This window comes from Astatotilapia calliptera, chromosome 20 (assembly GCF_900246225.1).
Source record: "Astatotilapia calliptera chromosome 20, fAstCal1.2, whole genome shotgun sequence".
In the NCBI taxonomy this organism is placed as follows: Eukaryota; Metazoa; Chordata; class Actinopteri; order Cichliformes; family Cichlidae; genus Astatotilapia; species Astatotilapia calliptera.
Genome location: NC_039321.1, coordinates 28,259,866 through 28,271,436, shown reverse-complemented (window position 1 = coordinate 28,271,436; position 11,571 = coordinate 28,259,866). Strand labels below are relative to the sequence as shown.

The following is an 11,571-nucleotide window of genomic DNA, read 5'->3' as shown; positions in this document are numbered from 1 at the left end:
TTTGATCGGTAAACAATCATTCCAACGTTGCGCCATTCCCATCTATCAATCAGTGCTTTCAAAATGATGTTTGTACTATTACACTTCTATATAATATAATAGTGTTAAATAACAGACAGTCAAAGATTATACATAATTTGCCCCACAAATGGGGGAGAGATGATTTTTTTAATAATAATTTTTAAAAATACATTAAAAAAAAAAAAAGCCGAAGGAGACGTGTTTGCTAAATAAATGTGACTTGACTGAAGTGCAAATCAAAATAAACTAATTAGCAGGGAGAGCCCCATTGTTCTCAGCCAGTGGTGCTATCGATTCAGCCAGTCGAGTCAATTTAATAAGTCAGTTTGTGACAAGACACACAGGTGACAAAACAACAGTCTGCAGGGGGTGGCTGCAGATTACATTGTTCTTTAATCTTCTATGTTAAAAAATAAAACTATGTAAACCGATGATTGCACAGGGAGATTACAATTTTTTAGTCCTACTCGTGGACAAATGCGTCTAAATCTATTACACTTTCTTTCTTGCACAATAATCTTGGAAGTATTTCGAGATATCTGCTGTCACATCCTCCCAGACAGAATAACTCGAGTGCAGTAAAGGGAGCCTGTGGAATGTTGCGCTCCTATTGGCTGCTGCTTGCCTGTATAAAGAGCCGCAGTGGCAAATTCAATCAGATCAACTGCGGGCATCCTTCGAGAGCGAGACACCGGGTTTCTCAGTCAAGCTGGGACAACAATTGCTGGGCTGTTCTGCTGTTTCTTTGTCTTTCCCCTTTTCTGCTAAATAAATCCTCTGGAGCATTGTTGGGATCATGAAGGAAAGGAGAAATACACAACCGCTGGTGGTGAGATGTAAACTGGTTCTTGTGGGAGACGTTCAATGCGGAAAAACGGCGATGTTGCAAGTCCTGGCGAAGGATTGTTATCCAGAGGTATGCAAAAATGTGACTCGTGTTGAAGTAAAATATATGAGCAGAAAAGTCTGCCCTGTGTTCTCTTGACAATCGTGGTGTTGGGTTTTCATCAAATGATTTGGAAACGGCACGGAGAAAACAGTGCGTCTGTTGCGGATAGTGACATATTGCTTGCGCATTTCCTAAAATTTCTTGCTTTTAAGTTTATTTCCTATTTACTGACCTTTATATCATCGGTAGCATTATTGTTTCATCATGTGGTCAGTGGAATTATGTTCTCTGCGCATTCTTAGCTGGTGCTTTCCTTTCACAGTGGCCTGCGTTGAATATCTCCTGCAGCTGCAGCGATTAAAGTGATTAATTGATCCGAAATTCTGTCAAATTGAGAAGAGATATAGATTTGTCTTATTGTTTTATTGGTCAGTGCGTGTGTTTTGTGTATAGCACTGATTAGTTAACTTCCATTACCTGTAGCTGCCTGACAACTCCCCACTAACGGCACCGTGTTGCTAATTGCTCCCCAGACCTACGTGCCCACGGTATTTGAGAACTACACAGCCTGTCTGGAGCTTGAAGACCAGCGTGTGGAGCTCAGCCTTTGGGACACTTCAGGTAACCGATCACCTTTTCCGTGTGCATGTGGTGTGTGATCTGCAGTCCTGCTTGCCGCACTGAAGAGGATTTGGCAATGCCGCGTGAATGTAATGAGTGTTTGTTTTTGCTGGAACACCAGTCTCTGTATTTTTTCCCAGTTATTCATTTTCGTCATGACATTTTTTTATTTTGGAGGACGAAAATGGAAACATTGTGTTGTTAAACATTGGTAAATACTTAGGGAAGGGCTTTATAGTCTATTTCCCCCCTGTTGATGCAGAGGTACATGGGATGTGTACTTGTTGAACTATATACTCTTTCAAATCTCCCATTTACTACAAATTAAATTTCCTCCGATATGAAGTGTCCCCCTTTTTGGATGTGTCTGGATGTAAAGGACTCTGCAGATCTACAAGTGCATTTTTGTGCCAAGTGTGTTGCAGTGGAAAAACTGGGCAGAAAAGACTGATTATTCCGCCTCGCTTGTTTTTAATGCTGACTCCGTGCATCATATGTTCATTTACACTAAGCGTGAAAAAGAGGGTCAATGTGTCATTGTAGATCTCCCAGGAAATCTGCTGTTCAGAGTGTTGACCTGAATACTGCGGGCACGGGTCTGCAGCACCTGTTTGATTCCCTTCATGCTCGCTGCACAATAGTTTCTCTCGCCAGGCCACATTCCTCTCCGTCCACACTCGTGCTGCAGCCTGACTAGGTCACACTGGCAGTACAAGTGTGATTATTTATTCATTTTTGTGCACACCTGTGTCTGTGTACAACAGATCCTTTATATAACAGACCCATTTGTATGAGATGATGCAGTATTTACTGTGCTCTCATATTTTTTCCCCCTCCCATTATCACGAAGCGGCAAAATGAGGAGAAAAGTGAGTGTAATTCCGTCCCCAGACCAAATCCCGTTTTTTAATCCCAGACTTTGGACCTTTGGTCTGGCCAGCAGGAGTGGGCCTGGTGCCCAGGGATGATGGGCACACAGAGCTACATTCTGTTGAGCAGGACAGTTTTTCTGGAGCAGACAGATAGGAGGGAGCTCAAAAAACTCTAGTGACCTGCATTCCCCCTCCATATGCTGCTCCAGGTCAGCCACTCAAACAGCATGATGCAAGGGATTAAGACTGTGAATGGGACTGCTGGGCAACCTCTTCTGACTGACCCAGTGAGTTTGTGGCTCTTTCTTTCTTTCACTTGAGCGTTCCCTTTGTTGCTCCCTCTTTGCTACTTTCTGGCTAATCTGCATAGATTGCCACTCCCTGCCCTTTACCAAACACCTATGGCACAATTCAATACCAAGTACAAAAGAGTACAATATGCACGTGCATAGCAGACTATTTGAAAATGGGCCAAAAAAAATAAAATCTATTTTTATTCACAATAGATTTGATTTAAAAGACCTGCCCCTCACACTCTCAGAGGAGACCGCATGTGGTCCCCTTCCCCCTCATCTTTTATAGATGACTCTTTTATCACAGGTATCTGCTGTCAGGCTCGTGGTGATGGGTGACAGGCAGAAAGGGGTATTTGTTAGCCACACCGCACAGTTTCCTCTCCTGTGCTGTAATTTGCTCTAATTGCGTGGAGTTTGTGCCACCCTGGCCCACACCACACTGAGACGGTCTCCTCATTATCCCAGCTCCCCTTCATTGATTGCACTGACCTCATCACTGGCTCCACATGGCAGGCGGCTCCTTCTCTCAGCTCCAATATGGATTTACAGTCTAAAATCAATCCACCAGTTTTAACCAGGCTTATCTGATCAGGAATGCTGGGGAAAAGGGGAAAGAAGGGAAGCTGAGCTCTGTCTGGTGTAGCGCACAGATAGTGAAAATAAATCCCATTAAGATGTTGGTGTGTAATTTATTTCAGGTTTAATGATGTTGCTGACGAAGCCTTGAAGTTCAAGATCGTACTGTGTGTGTGTGTGTGTGTGTGTGTGTGTCTATATAATCACTTATTGTATGATGTATACATAAGACTGACTTGGAATGAATCCAATGTCCATTTAAGCTGATGAAACACTCTGCTGGATTGTAAAAGGGGGCATTTTTAATATTTAATTGTCATGTTGATGACCATATGTCATGTGATTTCTCTAATAGGCACCCAGTTTGTAAAACTTAGGTGCTTTTTAGAATTGTAAGCAGGTACAGTTTAATTCCTCCATCTTTTTCCATCATTGATTCATCAGTGATCTATTTTATTTTATTTTTATTTTTTTATTAGTAGTGTTTAGCTTTGCTAAATGTTTCATGGACTGTTGTCCAACAATCAGTTTACACTAGCTGAGAAAAACCGGCTATATTCTCAAATGTTTCCTGCCTTATTTTATCCAAATCAACATGTCAGGATTTTTAAATCAAACTCTTTGATGTTGGACTTAATTTTCTTAATCCAGTGTCATCAACTATGATGATGTCAAAGTAAAGCTTGTTAGCAGATCATATAACGCTTAGGAAAAAAGCACCTCCTTCACCCTGCAGGGGGCTTCAGCACTAATTCTGACTGGCTTATGTGAATCCAGGGAACAACTGCTTGATGCAATATAATATGTTTTTTGGAGCGTGCTGTGAAGTCCGTAGTCCTGCGGCAGCACCACAGCTCCCAGTCGGCTGAGTGTGGGTGGAGGCGCAGGGCTCCTCTCGTCCCCATATCTGTGAGTCATCCCATCACTGGATCATTAATCTGTCTGACCTCTGCATTTTCGTAGTGAGAGGAGGAGTGCTAATGATGAAAACAGGCTATGTCACTCACTCGATTTTAGCACACATCCACAGACACACAGTTATACTCTCGCTCGGGCAAACACAAAGCCGATCCTCCCCTCCCCCACCTGTAGCCTTCAACACAAGGGCCTCCGTCTTCAGCCCTGTGAAGCCTACATCCACTTAGGCCCAATCCTCACCTCAAACACTCAGATCTGGGCACCGCACCATCAAGACGGATGAAGTTCAGCTCAGCCACAAGAATTTGGTTATACTCCTTTTTCTTTTCTGCCTCACTCTCCATGTTTTATGCCTCAGAAACTCTCCATCTGTTGTATAGAGGCATGCAAGGAGGAAAGCCATAATTTGGGCCATGCTTATAGGCGCTGCATGAGCACCCAAGCCATTGTGTGGTTTGCTGCAATGGAGAAAGGAAGGGAAGAGAGTGAAAGAGACAGATAGCAGTAACCTGTGATATTACACTGCAGGGGGTGAGGGATTAATGGCAGAGGAGGTCTCTTTGTGATATGGCTCAGTAGGGTATACTTTGGCTCCCGCTCTTCTTTTTCCTGTGGCTTTTTCTTGCCACAATAGTAACAGCTATTTCTTCCAAGATTAGAAACTAGGCCCTGGTGTGTAAGGAAGGTGCTGCCGAAGCTGCGCCTATGCCAAGTAACATGTTACGGGGGGTTTGAATACTAATATTGAGGTGCTGTATGTTGCTGTAAGTACAGTATGTTTACTGATTTGTGCATTGTTTGTCCAACACAACAAATAGAAGTTTTATTTATATGTGAGGACAATAGTAACCAAAAACAAAGAAAGAAAGGTGGGGGAGGCTTAGATGTCCTTTGCATCCCCCCTTCCATCTTGGCAGGCTAATTGATTTGTCAGCTTTAAAAGCATCGGCTCTCGGACCTCTGGTGTAGCCTTCCATTGATTGTTGCATTTAGATCAGTGGCCATTTAATGCAGAATCACATCTTGTTTGCTGGCTCTGTGATAACCCCTCACAGGAGATTGAAACGATTTCTGGAGCACCCGACCTCTGACTTTCCCATTATATACCTCACGTATATGGCGTGGCACCGAAACTCGTAATATTAGTGTCTCTAATCCTTCTGATTTTAACATGTGTGATTTTTAACATGTGTGACATGACATATGTCTCAAATTCTTCAAACACAAAGTTGTGTTTGTGGCTTTTCTGCTACAATTAGGTGTATGTGGTGTAAAAGCGATGGTGTTTTCTTATATGTGACATCTGTAAATAATTTAATCAAATTGTCTCTTTTTTTTTTTTTTTTTAACTCAAGAATAGAAAAAAGTCATTTTTATTTCTAAAGGCATGGAAATGGAGCTGTAACGCAAGCATGTTCCTTTGTTCTTTTGCAACAGTGTTTACTTTCTTCAGGACATTGAGTCCTGAGGAATTTCATCACAGCTTGTCATTATTCCACTCACGGCACCCAGCAGCTGGCAAATTCAGTTTTACCCTTTGATAATGTGGAAAATCATTAAGTATTCATAAGCACATATCCGTTTTTGTGTACACATACATGCACGCATCCGTGTTTTCATGTGCTTTTTTTTAAATGTTTTCTTCTGCTGCATTGTTTCTGCACCGTAAATCAATTAGGACGGTTGTGCAATGAGTTATTACACAGACTGCTTGTGTTATCTGTAGCTATAAAAGGAACGCTGAATCCCTTTTGGGATTCACACAGACTAAAGTAAACATGTTAATCCCATTGAGCAGCCCCTCTTCTGTTTCATCTGATAAGGGACCGGATTCACCTCTGCATGCATCTGAATTTAAAAAGTGTGCGTCTGTGTTAGCGCTTGTGGTTCCGGCGCATGTGAATCATTTTGTGTGATGGGCGTATGTCTGTGGTCCCAAACTCTGTCGCAGAGAAGAGGAATGTCCCCAGCAGTAGGTGGGTGGGCCGCTAGTGGTGTAAAATGATTGAGTGGCAGTTAAGGCGAGCCTTTACAGAGAGCCAGGAGGAATGCCTGATGTAGATGGTGGATTCCAAGGCTGTTGCTGTGGTAACAGAGGGACTGGAGGTATTGCTTGCCGAGCAGAGGATTTTTGGGGGGGTGGGTGGCTTACTTAAGGATTCTGAGCATGAGTGGGAGCGTCTGCCTGCCCCGAGCCCTGCCGTTCCACTTGCGTAATCTACTGCAAGAGAAGATCAATGAGGATTTAGTGCTCGATTGTCATCTTCACTTCTAAAATGCCAGCCAAGAATATAGGAGCAGCAAAAGTAGCAGTTTTACCAACAGCAAAGTGGAGCTCAGTGGGAAGAAGTGATGCCGCGCACACCTAACTTAAGCAGATGATTTCTCTTGCTCTTCGTCTCCTGCTCAATCTTCTTTTTTTACCAACTTCCTGTTCTCACAGCTCTTGGATCTGGCCTAAATTAAAAATGAAAAAACAAATTGCTCTAAACTTGCATGTATACACACTTTATATTACAAATGTAGCTTGAAGCATTGCACATTTAAGATGGATACTTAATTGATCCCACAAGGGAAATTATTGTGTTACAGCAGCAGGATAAAGAATAAAAATGGCACAGCCTACAATTAACAACAGATGCATATACTGTTATGTATGTATAAATTTTGTATAACAGTCATTTTTAATAAAACAATGAAAATTAAATAAACATGAGGTTACATTAAAGAAGAGAGAGAGATATTAGTGCAAATCGCATTAACAAGTAATATGTAAAGTGTAAATCTAAGAAACATACTTTTACAGTTTTCTGTACCATCAGATGTTAAATAACCTGAACAGCAAATGTGTTCATTCACACCTAACTATGGCTATGCAGGAGTTCTCTTTTGTCACACAAACCAGCAATATGAAGTTACTATTAATTGACCTGGCATATTAAAGAAGACTAGACCTGGTTAAACAGCAGCAAAACTGGAAGTTTCCTCTTAAAAAAACATGATTAAAAATATTTCTGAGCATCCAAAAGTTCTAGGAAATGTTTTATGGAATGCAAAACTACTTTTGTCTACATTTTCATAGTTTGTTATAACATTGCTCTCCTCTCTCTCCTGTAAGGTTCTCCGTACTATGACAATGTGAGGCCCTTGTGCTACAGTGACTCAGATGCAGTTTTGCTGTGTTTTGACATCAGCCGCCCAGATACTGTGGACAGCAGTCTGAAGAAGGTAATGACTTAAGGTCACTTTACTTCAAAGTCCTATTCTCTCTTGTAGCCTACTGTGACTCCAAAGTGTATTAACAGACTATTTGTCACCATACACCAACTGATCACCTTTTTGGGTCCACAGTGGAAAACTGAAATTCTGGACTTCTGTCCAAGCACACGTATTTTACTCATCGGCTGTAAGACCGACCTTCGCACAGATGTCTGCACACTGATGGAGCTGTCCAATCAGAAGCAGACTCCAATCACCTATGAACAGGTGAGACAAAAGAAACAAACGAAGATCCATGTGTGTGTGTGTGCAGATTTTTACACATATGCCTTTCCTGTAACACCCCGTCCCAAAGGACTTGTCTCCACACTATATCACAGGAAAAAATTAAACGGCACCATGGAAGAATATCATGAACAGTATCGGTTATTGCTTCATTTATTGCAGGGTTCTGCTATGGCTAAGCAGCTGGGTGCAGAGGCTTATCTCGAGTGCTCGGCGTTCACCTCGGAGAAGAGCATTCACAGCGTATTCCGCACCGCTGCGATGGCCTGCATCAACAAGCTGCAGCCTCTCCCGAAGCCCAGCCCCACCCGACGCCTCTCCAAAAGACTTCTTCACCTGCCCAGCAAGTCAGATTTGATCTCCACCACCTTCAAGAAGGAGAAGGCCAAGAGCTGCTCGGTAATGTGAGTGGAGACCTCTTGGGTTACAGTCCTCACATTAAACCCACATCCCCTGCGTCTTTGGTCTCGGGGAAGGGGGGGTGGGCACGATGGTTTTATCAGGGTTACCTGCTGAATCCTTCCCTCACCCCCCCAAGAAACCAAACACCACTCAGAAGAGGTGGACACTTCGCTGTCCACTTGCTCCTGAACCTTTTAGTGCACCTCCATCCTTTTCCACTGTTTATTTTTTGTTTGTTTGTTAGTTTGTTTTTTGCTTTCGAACAAACAATATCAGTCGAGGTTTGATCACCAAGCTACCATTTTATTTTCACCTGTGAACAGTATGCAACTACAATGGTGTTACATCTGTCTAATTTTACTATCTATAGGCACATGTTGATTTTGTCCGAAATGGAAATGTGCAACGTGTGACGTTTAATCTTGTGATGTAAATGCCTCTCGAAAAATTCAGTGGATATTTTTTTTTTCTTTAACTCAAAAAATAAATCTAGCATGAAACCATCAGGAAATAGCAAAAATCCTGTACATCCCTCTTAGTAAGGTGTGTGGGGTGTGAAATAGTGTGTCACTGGTTTCCCCATTTACTGGAAGTACATAGAATAGATGTACAGGGAGCAATGGGACAAACCGTGAGAGCTATTACATAGAGAGATGTTCTTATTGTCTCAGCAGTGATGACAGCAGGGATGAGAGCAGTGAGCACAGGCTGCTGTGCTTACAGCAGTCTAGGCTATGCCAGCCTGCACGGATTCTTGATGCATGGCTGTGTAGCTCTGGATAGTGTTGCTCTGCAAGCTTTCAGTGGAATAACTGGAAGATGCTGAAGAGGCTCCGTGTACACAAAACGACTGCAGAAATGCGGAACGGACACAAAATATAAGCAGAGGTTTAGCTGGACTTCCAGGGTGTCTTTTATCACTGCTGGAGTCTGGTGGGATAGACACATTTAATTGCTCTTGTGGTGACCAGGAGCTTAACCACAGTCGGTTCAATGTTGAGCTTAGCTTTGCTTAGCCTGTTGATTATTGAACCGTGGCTGGTTATCGATACGAGTTAAGGTGTTAGGAGGCAAATCTAAAAAGAATAAGATCACGCCTACATGGAAGTCAGACTGACCTGAAATGGTTTGTATTTTCAGACACTCTTCAGTAAAAAATCTGTAGCATTGCATTGTTGACAGTTTTTCAACAATTCTCAAATGGTATGTAGTTTTGAAAAAAATGCCTTTCATATTGAGTTCCCAGAAGTCAATGAGATTTTTGAATACTGTAATTACTGTAATATGCCTGTGGACTCCTCACATTTGCATCAATGCAATGTAGCACCCTCAACTTGATTCAATTCTTCCAAAAGGACTGATTTTTGTTTTGCACACACTTGTAAAATCTGTTCACATCCAATAAGCAGCACTTACTGTAGGTTACATTGCAAAAAAAAACAAAAACAAAGGGAAAAATCAGACGCTTTTCTGAGCTTAAATCTTAGGCTTCATGGTTATGTGTGTGTGCAGCATCGATCTCCATGCTTCTAACCATAAAGCAATAACGATTTAAGTGCTTTGTGATGCAAAAGTAACCTGCGTGGCAATAACAACGCAGCTTTGTGATTACTGTCATGCTATAAGTGCTCCATGGATCGACATGTTAGAGATTGTTTCAATCTCCGCTGTACAAAAGGCTGCTGATATAGCCCCTCCTTCCCCCTGTGTAAGTGGTGATCGGTATATAGAAAACCAAGGACGGCGTTTGCGCTATGAACTAGATCAGAGTATTCCAAACAAGAAGGAACAACATGCTATTTGAGTTGTTGCTGTCAGCTCAACATAATCATAATAAAACCACTGAGGCAGTATGCCTCAAGTGAATTGTTTATTGTTTTTTTTTTTTTTCAAATTTGAACTATACATTAAAGTCTAGCAATTATTCATCAAGGGCTAGTGTGGGTGGAGGGGGGGGATAATGTGGGACTAAGGAGAACAAGTAATCAAACTGCACAGGCTGGCCCTGTCCAAAGAAAGCTATTTTTCCATTCTTTGTGTGCGCGCGTGTGCGTGTGTGTATGTTTTTATGTATTTAATGGCATGATGTGAGTCTCCGTGCTGTTTTTGAGATTTTTCTGAAATGGCTGCTCTGTCTGTACGGAGCTGTGGACTGCCCCTGGTAGTTGGAGGAACTTAAAGTGGTGATTTGCACAAAGGCTTCCAGTTCATGGTCACACACAAAATTCCTCAGCATTGCCTAGCAACAATTCAGCTCAGAAACACAGAGACTGGCTCTTGGGTTGGTTGTGTGGACAGATAGGGTTAGCTCACAAGCAGACATCCCCGCATCCATTATTACTGCATCGTTTAAGCATTTACTGCGTAGCTTGTTTAAAAAATAATAATAATAAAAACAAATAAAAATTAAAAAATCTTGATATTTTTCTCTGGGTTTTTCTCTGCCAGGCCTTCTGATGATGGTTTACATGGGCGGCTCAATGACCATGTCAGTTAATATGCAGCCTTTGTGTTGTAGTCAGTGTGTGGTAAAAATGGTGCAGTCAAACTCCTAAGCATGTCCTATTAAAGTTGTACGATTGTACATACCGTCTCTTGTTTTATAGTCATTGTACAGCATCTTCGAGGGTGTCTGATGGAAGTATTGTTGCTGATGTGATTTATTTATTTGGTAGCTATTTTGCTTCTTTTTTTTCTTTTCTTTTTTTTTGTTTGTTTGTTGATTGACATGTACATTTGTTTGAAATCTTTTTTTCAAAAGTTGACTGTTTTTTTTGTTTTTTGTTTTTGTTTTTTTGTTTTTTCTTCTTCTTCTTCTTTATTGCTGTGTTGAATAAAGCTTGCCCCGTTTGGCATCCTAAATTCACTGTTCTTGTTATCTATTTATTTATTTATTTATTTATTTTATTTTTTTTGATCATTTGCTTATGAAACAATACACTACACTAGACATCTGCTCAGTATCTCCCCAGTCACGTCTGCAGGAAGTGAGGTGCTTATCTTTTCCACTCAAGCGAAGCTAATAATTCCTTTAACAGGCTCTGTGTCACTGCCTCATTAAGGATAGAGTAAATTTATATCAGGATGATGGCGGATTACTGTCATTTTCCATTACCACAATCCTGATCTTAGATCTTAGTTACTGTTCAGGGAATTATAGCCAGAGTGGGGAAAAAATGTAAATAACACATGTTTACCTGCATAAGTAACATGTTGGGATGAAGAAGGAAAGATTCTATCCTATTATAATTAATTGAATCAAGTTATGTGACGGTGTTTTGTTGTTGTTTTTTAAAGGCTGCTTTTATCTGCTCTCGTCCATCTTCAAATGCACCACATCTGGTTGCTGCCAGCTATGGAAGTGTCTCAGATGAGCTCAAGCAAGCCAGCCAACACACATGCCCTCACATTTTCTATTCTTATCTGTAAAATGCAATGCCATCCTCACAAAATGTTCATAAACTTTATCTGT

General features: G+C 41.5%; 1 protein-coding gene across 1 annotated transcript; it reads left to right on the top strand.

Annotated features, from left to right (window-relative positions):
• Window positions 1–664: 664 nt before the first annotated feature.
• Window positions 665–10,788, top strand: rnd1b (Rho family GTPase 1b). Its single transcript, XM_026154660.1, has 5 exons — window positions 665–937; window positions 1,444–1,531; window positions 7,312–7,421; window positions 7,545–7,679; window positions 7,860–10,788. The coding sequence occupies exons 1-5, from the start codon at window positions 818–820 to the stop codon at window positions 8,103–8,105; spliced, it is 699 nt and encodes a 232-aa protein (XP_026010445.1). The 5' UTR covers window positions 665–817; the 3' UTR covers window positions 8,106–10,788.
• The last annotated feature ends 783 nt before the right edge of the window (window positions 10,789–11,571 follow it).

What these genes read in the sequence shown, in the direction of transcription:
- rnd1b (XM_026154660.1), top strand. Translation starts at nt 818, where the DNA reads ATGAAGGAAAGGAGAAATACACAACCGCTGGTGGTGAGATGTAAACTG. An exon ending in CAGCCTTTGGGACACTTCAG is followed by an intron (nt 1,532 to 7,311) that starts GTAACCGATCAC and finishes CTCTCCTGTAAG; the next exon opens with GTTCTCCGTACTATGACAAT. An exon ending in TGGACAGCAGTCTGAAGAAG is followed by an intron (nt 7,422 to 7,544) that starts GTAATGACTTAA and finishes TTGGGTCCACAG; the next exon opens with TGGAAAACTGAAATTCTGGA.